General features: G+C 39.3%; 1 protein-coding gene across 5 annotated transcripts in view; it reads right to left on the minus strand.

Annotated features, from left to right (window-relative positions):
- Positions 1-17,689, minus strand: part of LOC126162798 (apoptotic chromatin condensation inducer in the nucleus) — a 128,576-nt gene that overhangs the window by 61,323 nt on the left and 49,564 nt on the right. For all 5 annotated transcript variants that reach the window (XR_007535115.1, XM_049919524.1, XM_049919523.1 and 2 more), the window contains exon 8: positions 2,340-2,532. Coding sequence is in view for 4 of the 5 variants with exons in the window: in XM_049919524.1 (XP_049775481.1) it covers positions 2,340-2,532 (193 nt within the window). In the remaining variant the exon portion in view is untranslated. The remainder of the gene's footprint in view (positions 1-2,339; positions 2,533-17,689) is intronic.

Below are 17,689 nucleotides of genomic sequence, written 5' to 3' on the forward strand. Positions count from 1 at the left end.
ATATTTATGGGGTTGTGTATCTTCACAGGTTTCCCGAAGGTAAAACTATTAACAGACTTTATTACACTGAGGTTCTTGCTCATCTCCGTGAGACATTAAAAAGAAACCCAAACTGCGAAGAACAAGTCATGGGCTCAGCATCAAGACATTAAACCACCTCTTACTGCAGTGTTTGCTAAGAGGTTTCTAGTGAAATACAGCAAACTGTATTAGAGCACACACTTTATTTGCCTGACCTAGCACCATGTGACTTATCTATTCCCAAAGGTAACATCTGCATTAAAAGGAACAACATTTCAATCCACTGAAGCAGAGAAAGAAAATGTGGCAGACGCTATCAAAAAGCTCACAGAGGAAGACTTGGTTGGTTGGTTGGTTGGTTTGGGGGAGGGGACCAAACAGTGAGGTCATCGGTCCTATCGGATTAGGGAAGAATGCGGAAGGAAATCAGCCATGCCCTTTCAGAGGAACCATCCCGGCATTTGCCCGAAGTGATTTAGGGAAATTACAGAAAACCTAAATTAGGATGGCCAGGTGTGGGTTCGAACTGTCGTCCTCCCGAATGTGACGAAGACTTCCAGAAGTGTTTCCATCAGTGGAAAAATCACATGGAGTGTTGCAGGGATATAGGAGCAGAGTATATTGAGGGTGACAATAACTAAATGTGTATGTTTTTGGAAGGGGGGGGGGGAGTTTCAGTTGTAGTCCCATTATATTCTAGTCAACCTCATAAAAGTACAAAATGGTTGTTATGTGAATCAATACTCATGTTTACTGTACAGCAGGTGGCTCACTTGCAATGAGTGGTTATCACTGTTAGCATTCAACCGCGATTCTTATACATATATTTTAACAACTCGTTTCAAGAGACAATGCTCCCATCATCAGGTTGTAAAATCTATGTCATGACAGATTTTACAACCTGATGATGGGAGCATTGTCTCTTGAAACGCGTTGTTAAAATATATGTATAAGAATCGCGGTTGAATGCTAACAGTGATAACCAGTATAATGACAACTGCTACCTCGACTCCATAATGGATTATACTAAGAAGATACTTTTGTTGTAACAGCAATGAGAATTTGAAAGACTAGTTGTATTTTGTGGAAATATGATATGAAATGTGCTTTCTGACCTGTGTCTAAGATAAATATCCTTTTAGGTTCCATTCTGTCATATTCTAGCAAGTCATATATTGGTCACACTATCAGGACAGTGAAAGACCAGTGCACTGAGCATTAAGCATCACACATGCTTACAACAGTTGAGCAGATCAGCTATTGCAGGATACTGTCTTGGCACTGGTCATCCTATGGAATATAATAACATGGAGACTCTGACACCCATTTCCAACTATTGGAAAAGTGTTATTAGGGCAACAGTTAACATTAAATTAGCAAGTAACTTTGTAACAATACGAGAGAAGGAAAGCTGCTACTCACCATATAGCGGAGATGCTGAGCTGCGATAGGCGTAATAAAAAGATCCACAAAAGCATAGCTTTCGGCCATTAAGGCCTTTGTCAGCAGTAGACACACACACACACACACACACACACACACACACACACACACACACACACACACACACACACAGCTCTCTGAGACTGCAGATGTGTATCCAAGTTGAACTTGCGTGTGTGTGTGTGTGTGTGTGTGTGTGTGTGTGTGTGTGTGTGCGCGCGCGCGCGCGCGCGCGCGCGCGTCTATGTGTGTCTACTGCTGACAAAGGCCTTAATGGCCGAAAGCTATATTTGTGTGAATCTTTTTATTGTGCCTATCGCGGCTCAGCATCTCCACTATATGGTGAGTAGCAACTTTCCTTCTCTCGTATTGTCACATTCCACCGTGGATTTTCCATTGTTTGATTCAAGTAACTTTGTAAATAGAGATGAAGGTTTCTGCTTAAATTCTGCATGGAATCCTGCTCTCTCCCTTGTCAGGAAACAGAGGGACACAGTTAATGCTACTTCACCTGTTGTTTAGTAATTTTCACTACCGATAACTTCTCGTGTCAGTCATCTTTAGTTGTGTGATGGTGCTGGTGTTTACATTGTGTGTGTGTGTGTGTGTGTGTGTGTGTGTGTGTGTGTGTGTAGTCTTTGCCTTGAATATAAGTGTGGTCACCTGTCGAAATATAATCAGTTGTTAATGTCACCCCACTGCATTCCCTTACGTTATTTGAACACTATAGGTAGATACTCTGATGTCACTTACACATACTCGTTTTGAAAATTCACAATACAGAGCAGTGATTCCACTTAGATAAAGTGCAGTAGGTGATACATCATATCAGCATAAAGATTTCATTCCAGAATAAAAGTACAAGCTTTACTTACTGTGATCATCTGCTGCTGACGTAGTGGGTCTGCTGGTGTCTGGCATCACTGCAAGTGGCCTCATCAATTCCTTTACCTCTGTAACTTTTGCTGACCAGCTTTCTTCCACTTCAATTTTAGTATCTTTACAGTTATCATCTTCAGTCAGCTGAACTTCTCCGGCAGAAAGTGGTTTGGCACCAGGAATCAAGTTCTGTAATTACAGTTCACACTTTTCAGACTAATAAAGTAAATGGAAAAATCAAGGGTTGTACTTCTTGTAACTGAAAAACTTAGAAACCCACATCTGTAATATGAAAAAAAAAAAAAAAAAAAAGAAAAAAATTTACATGAGAAATATTCTTGTGTGCACTGAAGCGCAAACTGCAAACTTTTTATGTTTTAGTTTACTGTCTCATTTGTTTTGACCAAGTCCCTGAGACTAGCTACTTATAAACAAGTACCTATATTGGATTACCATGAACCTGTGCCATAATTCATTGTTATGAAACAGTAATTAAACATGGTGTGTCATAGAATTCATCAGGTGCTGACGCCACCCTGCACCAGACCTCTGCCTGGCAGTCTGCTGCAAGTACAGCCTCTGTGATTCAACAACTGCACAGTCCAGTGAGCCAAGAAATTTGCTGCAGAGGGCCTTGATGTAGATGAGACATGAGGACAAGAGGCGCGCACAACTACAACAGGGACTGGTCTTACTGCAGACTTTTTGCTGCATCCACTGCATCATATGCGACCAATCAAATGCAATTATGACTGCCCTGCGAGAATTTAGGCCCAAGCCAGCCCTGAGCTAGCCAGTTCTGTCGTAGCCGGTAATCTGGCGTCTTCCGTTACGGACCCAGCACTGCTTCCGACCACACACTGCCTTCACCACCAGTGAACAGCACCAAGTTCATCCACATGCTTGTGGGAACTGTTGGTATCATTCGATCACTCGATACTGTCAGATGCTTCTAATGAGACTGAAGGGACTTCGAAATCATATTGGTTTTGTTGGAAGTTTCATTCTGTTCAGGCTTACGCTTCCCAGTGGGACTGCGACCTTAGAATTTCTCAGTGTTCAGTCAAATAGGAGGACTGGATCACATCACAGAGAATATTTTTGTGTGTTCCAGGAAGAGAAGGACTGTGTTATTAAGCATTCAGTGAACTTACTGTTTAGTCGAAGATTTTCTTCCAGGTTTTTGCGATTTTTGGACTCAGTCGGTGTTGAGTTTCAGTATCAGTCAAAGGAGACCATTTGGATTAAGTTGAGGAAAATTATTTTATTAATTTATTTATTAATAAATGGAGACAGAACTTCACTCTTATTTTTTGTTGTGGGAGTGTTCTGAGCCTCGAACACTTCAAAATATAATCAACAATGATGAAGATAACAGTAGGTAAAGAAATGACGTGCAGTTATCATTAATGACAATGCTGTGTGATTTTGTAATATACAGTACCGTATTTACTCGAATGTAAGCCGCACTTTTTTTCCGGTTTTTGTAATCGAAAAAACCGCCTGCGGCTTAGAATCGAGTGCAAAGCAAGCGGAAGTTCTGAAACATGTTGATAGGTGCCGCCACAACTAACTTCTGCCGTCGAATATATGTAGCGCTACACAGGCATCCTTTGTAGTTTGTACCTCTGCGTCATTAAAAAAAAAAAAAATATATATATATATATATAATAAAAAATAATTGGAAGACAAGCTTTTTTTCTCCGCCCGAGTTTCGACCACTGCTTTTTCATACATAATCCAACGAAGTAAATACAAATTCCGTATCGTTCATCTTCGAATTTCAATGTACTACGAAAATCCGACTGGTAATACTGGGATTTTTGTCAATATGGCCAACTCTACGTTCTGAATTTTTTCCTACCTGTGAGAAGAGATGGTTGCTAATAGGAACCTGATGAAATGTGAATCACGTGCAGTATTCTCTTCACCATAAGAATAATACGAATATAAACATTTTGCCATGTATTCTTTCGTGTTTGCTTCTATCTCATTTATATCCTGTCTGCCAAATAAACTACGAAACTAGAGTGAGACAACAGCAAACGCAGAAGAATATACGTATCGTGTCATGTTTATATTCGTATTACTCTTAGGCCTAATAGTGATACAGTCAGAAATGAAGCACGGCAACTGACTAGATTTTTAAATCTAAGATGACTAATTTCTGTGCAGAATTTGATGTACTAAAGAAGCGGCCGCAAAGATTTTCAAACGGAGAAGAATTTTCGCCAAACTCTCGTTCAGAACATGTTCTATCATACGCAGTCTATTATTTGGTTCTTGTTGATCATTATCAAAGAAAGCAGCAGTCGAAGTAACAACAAATAGCAGTCTCTTGTCATTGTTTCGCTAATGAGACGATTCCTCTCCTTTTTAAATTGTAGGCGGTGGTAGCGCGCACAAAAGCAAGCCATGCCGCGAGCAGCGACAAGCCGTAAACACGCACTATCAGAATGCGACAAACGATGCATGACACAGTATAGTAACGCATTTTCAGCTTCGAGTGACTGACGTAAACACCTATAACATAGAAAACGGCACTTATCAGATCAAAGCAAAATAAGCAATCGATTCAAACCAGACGAAGCACGTGAAAAAGGAAGGGTATCCATATAAATACGGACGGAGCGCCTGACGCATAGCAATGGCTACCTGGTAAAGCTTAACTGCTAAGTTTTCGACTCGAACCAAATTACTGTAGCTGTCTCGTCATTCATTCGACCTAAATTGTGTCTCATATTACAATGGACCAACTTTGTTTCGATTTGGAGGCGCGGCCTAAAACTTTTCTCTCCCCTTGAATTTCGAGTCTCAAATTTCAGGTGCGGCTTAGATTTGGGAATTTTTTTTTTTTCCTTTATTTCGAGTCTCATTTTTCAGGTGCGGCTTAGATTCAAGTAAATACGGTAAACTGAAAATAATGAAGCATGTTATTTACAACAATATAGAAAGGATAGGTTGCTATTCACCATACAGAGGAGACACTGAGTGACAGACAGGCACACTGAAAAAACAAGACTGTTGGATATTATAAGCTATTGGATTAAGTCCTTCGTCAAATGTAGACACACACACAAACACAAACACACACACACACACACACACACACACACACACACACATTCATTCATTCATAGAAGCATACTATATCTATATGTACTCAATAATTAGCGATGGAATTATTATTCTGGGGGGGGGGGGGGGGGGTCAAATTACAAAGAAGGGCCATTAGCATATTAAGTAGAAATAGTAACTGAGTTCCACTGCTGTAAATTCTAACCGTACAGCACTTTCTACAAGGGAATAAAATTGTGCAATACACTGAACAATGAGATTAAAGAGATAACTAAAATCTAAATATTTACAATCAGTTAAGGCATACCGCTTACATAATTCATATTACAAACTCAAGGATTATTTAGCCGAGACAGGGTGGGTTTACGGTAAATTTAATATTATTTACTAATAAACAACTGTCTTTCTACATTAAACTGCTGTAGTTTAACGAAAGCTATTGTAGGACAGCATGCCCAAAATCTCTGATGGAAAATAGTAACATCTTCCCATTTCCTTGAACTCAATGCCTCTATCACTGCGGTGAGGTCCTGTCTGTTTTTTCATGTGGTCCGCATGCGCGGGTGTGTGTGTGTGTGTGTGTGTGTGTGTTTGTGTGTGTGTGTGTGTGTGTGTGACGAACTGCGCATTCATGTGCATGTGAGCGCGCACAATGTTACCATTGGTGTGATACAAACAAAAAGCAAAACTACTTGTCTTACTTCTAAGGGCTCTTCTTTTCTGCAGCAGCAGTAAAAAAAAAGTAATATAATTTATATTCTACATTTTCACATTGTAATAGTCTTATTTAGACCAAAATATGGTTTACATTATTTCAGAGCATCTTTGGTGGTCATGTAACAATTTGGTTTTTATTGCAAATCTGTTTGTCAGGATCTTAAGTCCTCAAGCTTTACATTACTACAATTAAACAGCATTAAATTAAAATGATTATTCATGATTTATTTCCTCCTACTGCATTACTAATTTCTTCCACACATACAGTAAAACCCTAAACTAACGAGCCAGCATTTAAGGAAATCCCGCTTTTAAGAAATATTTCCGTGACCCAGATGAAACTCCCATAAGAACAATGTTATTCCTACCTGCTTAAAGAACATTGCTTTAACAAAAAGCCTGCTTTTAAGGAATGAATACAGAACACTCTAACAATTAAAATCCAGTTTTTGCTAAATTTGTTACATACCCAATTGAGTTGCTGAATTCTTTCGGTTTCACAAATGTCTTTTGTGTCGTGTGACGACAGTATAAGGAAACTGATTCTTTTGGTCGATAAGTACCTGAATTGAATTACACTGTGGCGATATCAGAAAAAGCATTGAAAGAATCAGAAATCAATTTGTGTCCTGTCAACAGTGCGATATTACTCACGTGATCTGATGTCACATTCACTGAGTTAGTTAGTCATGTGTTCCACTCATCAATCTCATGGTAACTGTTAAATGTGGAATGCGGAAGACAAATGTATAAGAAATGCACTCATGAATCAAGGTTATCTCTCACTCTCTCTCTCTCTCTCTCTTTTAAAAAAGCTTAAAATTTTTATTACCTACCCCACTGTCTTAAATGGCACAAAATGTATACATGGCACCTATAGATTTATTTATTTCTATTCAAGAATTCATCTATGGTATAGAAATAGTTGTCAAGGAGATATGACTTCAATTTATTTTTGGAAGTATTACTGCTGTCTGTCAGACATTTTATTTCTTGTGGTAATTTATCAATAAGTTTTACAGCAGGGTTTGGGTTGGGTTGTTTGGGGAAAGAGACCAAACAGCGAGGTCATCGGTCTCATCGGATTAGGGAAGGATGGGGAAGGAAGTCCGCCGTGCCCTTTTACAGCAGCATATTTTTACCCCTTTCTGTGCCAAAGACAGTTTAAGAAGAGGACAGTGAAGCCTGTCTGTCTTCTGGTACTGTAATCATGAATGTCACTGTTGTTTTTAAACTGGTACATATTTCGGAGAACAAATTTTATTACTAAGAACATATACTGTGAGGCTATTAAAACTGAGTTTTAAACAGATGCCTACAAGATGTGCGACTATGAGCCCCACACATTATTCTAACTGCTTTCTTTTGAGCAGTGAATAATTTTTGCCTAAGTGTTAAGTTACCCCAAAATATTATTCCATATGACGTCTGAGTGAAAGTATGTTAGCTTAGCTTACTAATCTCCATATCCTCAAAACTGGCAATTATTCTGGCTGCAAAAGTTACTTTAGGAGACCCAAAACATGGATTTTGCCATTAAGATTCTCATCTATATGTACACCAAAAATCTTAGTATGCTCTTCCCTGGCTACTGTCTTCTGTTGATGTATTATATTTTTTGAAGGAACTGTACTCCTTGCAGCAGAAAATTGGATGTACTGTGTTTTTTCAAAGAAATTATTTGTATCATCTTCTAATGGAGTTTCTTTTACTGGATTAATAATGATGCTTGTATCACAGCAAACAGTGTCAGTTTAGCTTCTTGTTTCAGATAAGAAGGGAGGTCATTCACATATATCAAGGAAACGAGGGGACCCATGATTGAATCCTGTGGAACTTGTAATGTAATTTACCCCAGTTAGATGAAGTGGCAAAATTCCTTAAATCACTTAAACCATATAAAAGGAACTTTCTGCTTCCAGTTTTGTAGATATGACAAAGTGGGAGACGTAAAGTGTTGTCTCTGTTATTGACAAATTTATCAGTTTTACATATGTGAGGGTTATGGCCTGCAACTGTAGAAAACTGATGATCATCCTCCACAATACTGAAGATAGTTGCAACATATAATTTTCTGACATGGCAAAGAACTATGATTTAGCACCGTCTTCATCATGTGGCATCCTTTTTATTAAAAAAAAAAAAAAAAAAAAACAAAAAAAAAAAAAAAAAAAAAAAGAAACCACCACCACAACAACAACAACCCACACCACACATTAAATTCTAAGCTAGTGATTCCCCTGGATGCAAAGAAAGAACAATCACGTCAACATTTAAAGATGTGGCGCCTATTATTTTTAAACGGTTTGAAGTAATGAGAAGTGGCGGTATTCCTGTAAGTGGAAACATGCTGCAAGAGAAGCTTGGGAAATCCTTTTGAAGATGGGTCTTGAAAATTTCAGTGTTGAATGGCTTGTGACGAAGCAAGCTGGTATATTTTTACTTCCCCTCTTGTTTTGCCATCTGCTTCCTTAAATCGTTTTTTTCATTTCTGACTAATTACCACAAACCTAAGCGAGTATAATCTGCATTTTCAAAAAAGAGAAAGGTTTGTCCTCAGTTTTAAAGAATATAACACCAGATGTAATTTTGTGCTTAGTTTTATGTATGTACTTTATTTTCTAATTTATTTCGACTTTGTCTAGTTAGTATCTTTTGTTATAAGGTGAAATCAGTAATTGTTTCATAACTTAAATTCTACTGTTGACGTATAAACAAATATAGATTCTGTACTAATTATAAAGATTTGGAGGAAAAACCGATAGTATTCTTAAAAGAACTATTTGAAAACATGTTAGCAAAGCCAGCCTTTAATTAATTCCAAAGTAATCAACAGTTTTGTCATAAGCATTGTTTGCGTAACAAGTTAAGATCATAATTTAAACAAATAATTCGGCTTAACCCTTGCAGAAGAAGAAACAGTTAAAAAGAACCAATTTTTCGATGTAGTCAGTTAATTTAAAGAGTTAAGTTTTAATTGTAATTTCTGTAAATTTAATTTCAAACAATGTGTAGTTTCAGTTCCTATTACTGTGATAATACACTCCTGGAAATTGAAATAAGAACACCGTGAATTCATTGTCCCAGGAAGGAGAAACTTTATTGACACATTCCTGGGGTCAGATACATCACATGATCACACTGACAGAACCACAGGCACATAGACACAGGCAACAGAGCATGCAAAATGTCGGCACTAGTACAGTGTATATCCACCTTTCGCAGCAATGCAGGCTGCTATTCTCCCATGGAGACGATCGTAGAGATGCTGGATGTAGTCCTGTGGAACGGCTTGCCATGCCATTTCCACCTGGCGCCTCAGTTGGACCAGCGTTCGTGCTGGACGTGCAGACCGCGTGAGACGACGCTTCATCCAGTCCCAAACATGCTCAATGGGGGACAGATCCGGAGATCTTGCTGGCCAGGGTAGTTGACTTACACCTTCTAGAGCACGTTGGGTGGCACGGGATACATGCGGACGAGCATTGACCTGTTGGAACAGCAAGTTCCCTTGCCGGTCTAGGAATGGTAGAACGATGGGTTCGATGACGGTTTGGATGTACCGTGCACTATTCAGTGTCCCCTCGACGATCACCAGTGGTGTACGGCCAGTGTAGGAGATCGCTCCCCACACCATGATGCCGGGTGTTCGCCCTGTGTGCCTCGGTCGTATGCAGTCCTGATTGTGGCGCTCACCTGCACGGCGCCAAACACGCATACGACCATCATTGGCACCAAGGCAGAAGCGACTCTCATCGCTGAAGACGACACGTCTCCATTCGTCCCTCCATTCACGCCTGTCGCGACACCACTGGAGGCGGGCTGCACGATGTTGGGGCGTGAGCGGTAGACGGCCTAACGGTGTGCGGGACCGTAGCCCAGCTTCATGGAGACGGTTGCGAATGGTCCTCGCCGATACCCCAGGAGCAACAGTGTCCCTAATTTGCTGGGAAGTGGCGGTGCGGTCCCCTACGGCACTGCGTAGGATCCTACGGTCTTGGCGTGCATCCGTGCGTCACTGCGGTCCGATCCCAGGTCGACGGGCACGTGCACCTTCCGCCGACCACTGGCGACAACATCGATGTACTGTGGAGACCTCACGCCCCACGTGTTGAGCAATTCGGCGGTACGTCCACCCGGCCTCCCGCATGCCCACTATACGCCCTCGCTCAAAGTCCGTCAACTGCACATACGGTTCACGTCCACACTGCCGGGGCATGCTACCAGTGTTAAAGACTGCGATGGAGCTCCGTATGCCACGGTAAACTGGCTGACACTGACGGCGGCGGTGCACAAATGCTGCGCAGCTAGCACCATTCGACGGCCAACACCGCGGTTCCTGGTGTGTCCGCTGTGCTGTGCGTGTGATCATTGCTTGTACAGCCCTCTCGCAGTGTCCGGAGCAAGTATGGTGGGTCTGACACACCGGTGTCAATGTGTTCTTTTTTCCATTTCCAGGAGTGTATATAAGGGCCCAAATTTAGATCCCAAGACAGTCAGTCCACAGTTGAGTTTCAGACGAGAAACCTGTGCTGGTTAGAACAACAATACTTCAACTAACTGTGAAATAAGTCTTACACTATTAGGCCATCTGTAGAAACAATGACAGTGCCTGCTCTCCATATGTAACTTTCTATTCTTCAAGAACAGTGAACTTCATGGTTAGGTTTTTACTGCTCGTAGATGTTCAATAGCAAACTACTGTAGCAGTATGTGGTTTGCTTGCTTACCTATTAATGAGGCATATCGAAAGTTAAACAATAGTGCATTGGGCATATTAAAAGTGTACACGGGGGGTTGTAAAAAGTGAAAGTAAACAACTGTGAAACGCAAATGTGCACATGTCGGCTACATCATTTACAGTAGACAGTACTGCACTTCAACCCCCTATTTTTTAGCCAGTTCGTCGACACCGAAGACAATCAACAAAGAGATAAAGCAGGGAACTTCGTCACATATGGTGCTCCGGGTAAGGACTATTGTGTGTAGGCACAATAAACTAGAACTCATGAAATTTGATAGTGAAGTTTGAACTCTGGCAGTTCACAGGGATTTAAATGGAAGAGATCCTACAGCCAAACAGCTCTGGGGTTTCATGGCCACAGTATAACAGCAACTAATCAGTGAGTGGGTTCTATGGAAGCAGCCATTGAGTACAGGGGCAGCCAATCAGCATGCAGGTGACACAAAATGACCACAGATAAATAGGATGCCTCGCCAAGAGAATTACAACTTGCAGCAGGCGACAAATCGGGACGACAACTGCAGCAGCAGCAGACGAGCATTTAAAGAACATGGTAATTTCATAGCAAAAGCCATTTCATATTAAGTGATACATAAGTGACCTTAACGAACAAGACAGTGGGACTGAGAACAAAGCTGTAGAGGTTAAGTTTTTAAGTGAACAGAAAGTCCTAAGTGGGGCTGGTTCTGTAGAGGATAGTACTTATAAATACATCAGACATGAATGTAACTTTTGAATGATGGGGATGGAAATCCTATTGTAGATGAAATGATAAAAGCTTCATCTACATTGTGTGGTGATATCAGCGAAATGGACGAAAACAGTAATGAAGTGCATGAGGTCGTTAAGTTTAAAGAGGAGGAACCTGGTAGTAAAAATCAGCAAGAGCGAAAGTGTATGGCAGATGGAAAAGTGAAAGTGACGTTAAGGCAAATTATTAGTAGTATTAAAACTGACATGATTAGCTTAAAAGATGAACTGAAGAAAGAAATTGAAAAGGAAATTAAGGTAGTTAGCTCTAGTCTTTCAGAATTAAATATGAAGGTTGAGGCAGTAGGGAAAGATTGTGATGAAAAGATAAAGAAAGTAGTACATAACACCAATTAGAAATTAACACTGATGAGTAGTAAATGTGTAGAAGAGAGAAAGAAACTGTGTGTGTGTGTGTGTGTGTGTGTGTGTGTGTGTGTGTGTGTGTGTGTGTGTGTAGGAGGGCGGCAGCTTCTGAAAAACAGTGTAAAGACGAAGTCAAAGCTGCCAGGAAAATTGTGTGCTGATAACAGGGTTAAACTTGAGAACCATATCATCAGATTATAAAAGGATTTAGAAACAGAGGTAGAAACCAAGTGTGCAGTAGTGGCAGAGGAAAAACTGGAAAAAGTAAATGAAAATGTAGATTAAAAATTGACTGAAATGGAGGAGGTACAAAATCTAAAGCATAGAGAAAGTGACAGTGGATCTGATAATTTTATGGTAAGCTGGATGATAGTTTCTTCCAGGCAAAAGATTAATGAGGATTTTTTTGTATGAACAAGGTCACATGGTAAGTAAAAAGGAAGTGGATCAAAGTGTTTACTGGGTAGTGGCAGTGATTTGAATGACACTGGACAAGAATTTTTTGAATCTATTAAGAACACGAAGGGTATAGTGGTGATGTATGTTTCTGGAATAAAAATTATTGGTGCTACTGGTAAACTATCAAAGAGTGTAAAACTAGATGATTGATAGGGCAGCTGTTCGAGTGCAATTTATTGGTAATTCAAAATCTTAGCATTGATGTAATATTTGGGAATAGTTTTTTGTGCAATTAGCAAGTAGGGGGTTCAACATTCTGTGTTGGATTCATTATGTGGTGATAACGCTTATGTCAGCTGCCTGTCTAAATTTTCACATTCCCTGAGGCAGTCAAACTCTTCTCCTATCCTATCTGTAGTTTATAAGTGAATCAATAGGATTCTAAAGTATAGAAATATGTTACAGAAAGTTTTTCTAGTGTTATCTATATACATTATGTTGTGTTAGTGATAAGTAATAGAATCATAAGAGGATGAAAGAAAGTAAATTGGTACCATGGTGAAAGAATTTATGTCAAAGAAAGAGGTTAGGTAAACGGAAAATGAAACATGTCAGCATATGTAGAGGATAATTAACATATGAAGTGGTCAGCTCGTTGGTGCAGCAGCAGAGTCAATATGCAGAAAAAACCATCTTAAATATGAGTTCTTAATATTAATTGTGGTATAATAGAAGTGTTTGTGTTCAATGCAATCAGTATATGGAGACAACTATCAGCCCATAGAAGTGAACTGTGGTACAGCCTCTTCTAATAATATAAGCAATTTGATGGAATACAGTGAAATAATAGTTTTTCTAAGTTATTATTTTGTCGGATCGGTAATGAGAGTTAAGTTTGCCTTAGCATACGGATCTGTTACTGTGGAGTGTTTGTAAGTAGAATCAATTTTGCATTGGATAAGCAGAGAAGATGTTCATTTATTAGTTAATGAAGCAACAATGTAATAATAACACGATGAATAATGTTAGGGATTTAATCGTTGGGAGCCTGTCTCTGCAGTAGGGATACTTTTTGAGAATGCACTCCACTAGTTAACTAAGTGAGAAAGGTAAGTAAAACAATGAACCTGACAGACATGATTAATGAAAAAGATACCTATTTACAAACAAATGTGGTGTAACTTTATTGATGATCTAATTGTGAACTAGGCAACATCTGGTACTGCTTATGTTGTGCAATTTATGACACTGCAGCTGGAATGATAGCTTAACAGAAAGAGCAATATTTTAGTGACGTAAACGTTATATTATGCTGCATCATTGGATCTATAAGTTATCTCAAAACTTCTATTGGTGTTTTGAGGAATTATGAGCTTAAAGTGGTAATACTGGAATGAAGAACAGTACGCTTGCTGATTAACTGTGGTGATAGACTGATGTGAATAGTCTGTCAGGTCAACCATTTGATAACATTGTGAGGATTTAATTTTCTGGTTGAATGAGAGTAGTGCTCAGAGTTGAGTAGAGAAATAGGGCAATGATTTGGTACAACTTCCATCCCCTTAATTTTGATTTGGTTTGTAATTAAGTTACGTGATGGTGACTATTTTGTTTTTATAACGTAATGATTAGTAAATCTATGCTGTTGCACATCTTGAGTTTTCGCTATTTTGCAAATGGGAAAGAAACCCAAAGTCAAGTTTCAGACAAGTTATGACTGAGTAATGTTTGGTGTGTAATGTGCACTTCGTTTTAATATTTTTTCTAGTCTACACCTTTCATACTATAGTCAATTTTAGTGCTAATTACTATAATGTTATGAGAACTATGTACTGCAATTATTTATGATGTAATGACTATAGTTTGCCATTAGTGTTAAACTTTTTTTTAGACATAAGTTAGAATTAATCCTTATGGGTAATTTTTGCTACCCATGAGGATTAATTCTTTTAAGCAAGACAGGACTTGTATAAAGTGATACAGATCTTAGCATGCAATCATTGTTTAACCAAAAAGGACACCACTCATCATGAATATGCCTAATTTCTATTAAAACTATAACCTCTGGATATTTTATGCAAATGTACAATACACTGTGAATTAGTGAAGTTCGGTGGCAGGAGGAACAAGACTTTTGGTCAGGTGACTACAGGGTTATGAACACAAAATCAAATAGGGGTAATGCAGAAGTAGGTTTAATAACGAATAGGAAAATAGGAATGTGGGTAAGCTACTACAAACAGTCTAGTGAACGCATTATTGTGGCCAATATAGATACGAAGCCCACACCTACTACAGTAGTACAAGTTTATATGCCAACTAGCGCTGCAGATGACGAAGAAACTGAAGAAATGTGTGATGAAATACAAGAAATTATTCAGATAGTGAAGGGTGACGAAAATTTAATAGTCATGGATGACTGGAATTCACTAGTAGGAAAAGGGAGAGGAAATGTAGTAGATGAATATGGACTGGGTCTAAGAAATGAAAGAGGAAGCCGCCTGGTAGAATTTTGCACAGAGCACAACTTAATCATAGCTAACACTTGGTTCAAGAATCATAAAAGAAGACTGTATACATGGAAGAAGCCTGGAGATACTGACAGGTTTCAGATAGATTATATAATGGTAAGACAGAGATTTAGGAACCAGGTTTTAAATTGTAAGACATTTCCAGCGGCAGATGTGGACTCTGACCACAATCTATTGGTTATGACCAGCAGATTAAAATTGAAGAAACTGCAAAAAGGTGGGAATTTAAGGAGATGGGACCTGAATAAACTAAAAGAACCAGAGGTTGTACAGAGTTTCAGGGAGAGCATAAGGGAGCAATTGACAGTAATGGGGGAAAGAAATACAGTAGAAGAAGAATGGGTAGCTTTGAGGGATGAGGTAGTGAAGGCAGCAGAGGATCAAGTAGGTAAAAAGACGAGGGCCAGTAGAAATCCTTGGGTAACAGAAGAAATATTGAATTTCATTGATGAAAGGAGAAAATATAAAAATACAGTAAATGAAACTGGCAAAAAGGAATACAAACTTCTCAAAAATGAGATCGACAGGAAGTGCAAAATGGCGAAGCAGGGATGGCTAGAGGACAAATGTAAGGATGTAGAGGCTTATCTCACTAGGGGTAAGATAGATACTGCCTACAGGAAAATTAAAGAGACATTTGGAGATAAGAGAACCACTTGTAATGAACATCAAGAGCTCAGATGGAAACCCAGTTCTAACCAAAGAAGGGAAAGCAGAAAGGTGGAAGGAGTATATAGAGGGTCTATACAAGGGTGATGTACTTGAGGACAATATTATGGAAATGGAAGAGGATGTAGATGAAGATGAAATGGGAGATACGATAATGCGTGAAGAGTTTGACAGAGCACTGAAAGACCTGAGTGCACAACTAACATTATTACGTTTTATGTAAGTTTACGAGTAGCAGAAGGAACACCCTCATGTTCCCCAGAGTTCCTCCAAACTACAACAGAACAGAAATTAGATTACTGGTGTGTCACGAACACCTGGCATTTACGATTGGAAGGGGGGGGAATGTGGTTGATGTGATAAAGTTATATATAAACCTACGTAATAAATATATACTCTTAAAATGTGAATTGTTATTATGTGTGATATCAATGTGCATAATGATTATGTATAAAATATTGTTTGTTCAATCAGAGGATGGCAATGTGTAGTGTTTCGAGAATTTCCATGTAAATTCTAGAACCACTCGGCCTTCTACCGTCTCAAACACATGATATTTTAAATATAAGTGTGAGAGAGCCTATCTACTGCGCATCGCCTGTCTGTGTGTGCAGGTCCAAAGTGTGTGGTGAGAAGAACTGTAGACACGGCAGTCGAACGGCACCGACGAGTACTGGTCGGTTGCGCCAAGGAAGTTGTAATGGAAGAACACGGCAGCCCCAAGGAACCTCTGTGTTATTTGGTGCTGTTTCATAACTTTGACTTCTGTGTTGGAGGGGGAAAAAAAAGTGGAGCTGAAAAATGATTTTTAGTAACTTTCAACACAGGCGTGCTAGAGGCAAGACTTGTTTGTGATTTCCGCAGTTGTTAAACCAAATCTTTAGTAAATGTATCTTAATTGTGTCTAATGTGAGGCGACACGGGCAACTTACAAGAAGTAAAATATTTATGTGAGAAATGACAATTTGTTCTTTATGAAAGTTGAAATATACCGACAGTGAACTAAAAGTATTCTTAGAGTACCTACTTATTTCACGAGTAAAGAGAGAGTCTTATATATTCCTTTAACTAGCATCATTCTTCAGAGAAGTAGTTCATAGAGATTTGAGAAGCCGGCTATCCAGAGAAGATCGGCTGCGCATTCCCAAATAAGTCGACTGGTGTAACAGAATGAGGGAAGGTTGCAATTCAACTTCATACATTGTTGTTGTCAAAAAACATTGGAATACAAAAATCCCTTTACAAAATATTTACATACAGTGTATTGTTGTTGTTGTTGTGGTCTTCAGTCGTGAGACTGGTTTGATGCAGCTCTCCATGCTACTCTGTCCTGTGCAAGCTTCTTCATCTCCCAGCACCTACCACAACCTTCCTTCTGAATCTGCTTAGTGTATTCATCTCTTGGTCTACCTCTACGATTTTTACCCTTCACGCTGCCCTCCAATACTAAATTGGTGATCCCTTGATGCCTCAGAACATGTCCTACCAACCGATCCCAAGTTGTGCCACAAACTTCTCTTCTCCCCAATCCTATTCAATACCTCCTCATTAGTTATGTGATCTACCCATCTAATCTTCAGCATTCTTCTGTAGCACCACATTTCGAAAGCTTCTATTCTCATCTTGTCCAAACTATTTATCGTCCATGTTTCACTTCAATACTCGGCTACACTCCATACAAATTCTTTCAGAAGTGACTTCCTGACACTATACTCTATGTTAACAAATTTCTCTTCTTCAGAAACGCTTTCCTTGCCATTGCCAGTCTACATTTTATATCCTCTCTACTTTGACCATCATCAGTTATTTTGCTCCCCAAATAGCAAAACTCCTTCACTACTTAAAGTGTCTCATTTCCTAATCTAATTCCCTCAGCATCACTCGACTTAATTCGACTACATTCCATTACCATCGTTTTGCTTTTGTTGATGTTCATCTTATATCCTCCTTTCAAGACACTATCCATTCCGTTCAACTGCTCTTCCAAGTCCTTTGCTGTCTCTGACAGAATTACAATGTCATCGGCGAACCTCAACGTTTTTATTTCTTCTCCATGGATTTTAATACCTACACCAAATTTTTCTTTTGTTTC

The sequence above is a fragment of the Schistocerca cancellata genome, chromosome 2 (genome assembly GCF_023864275.1).
Source record: "Schistocerca cancellata isolate TAMUIC-IGC-003103 chromosome 2, iqSchCanc2.1, whole genome shotgun sequence".
Classification (NCBI taxonomy): Eukaryota; Metazoa; Arthropoda; class Insecta; order Orthoptera; family Acrididae; genus Schistocerca; species Schistocerca cancellata.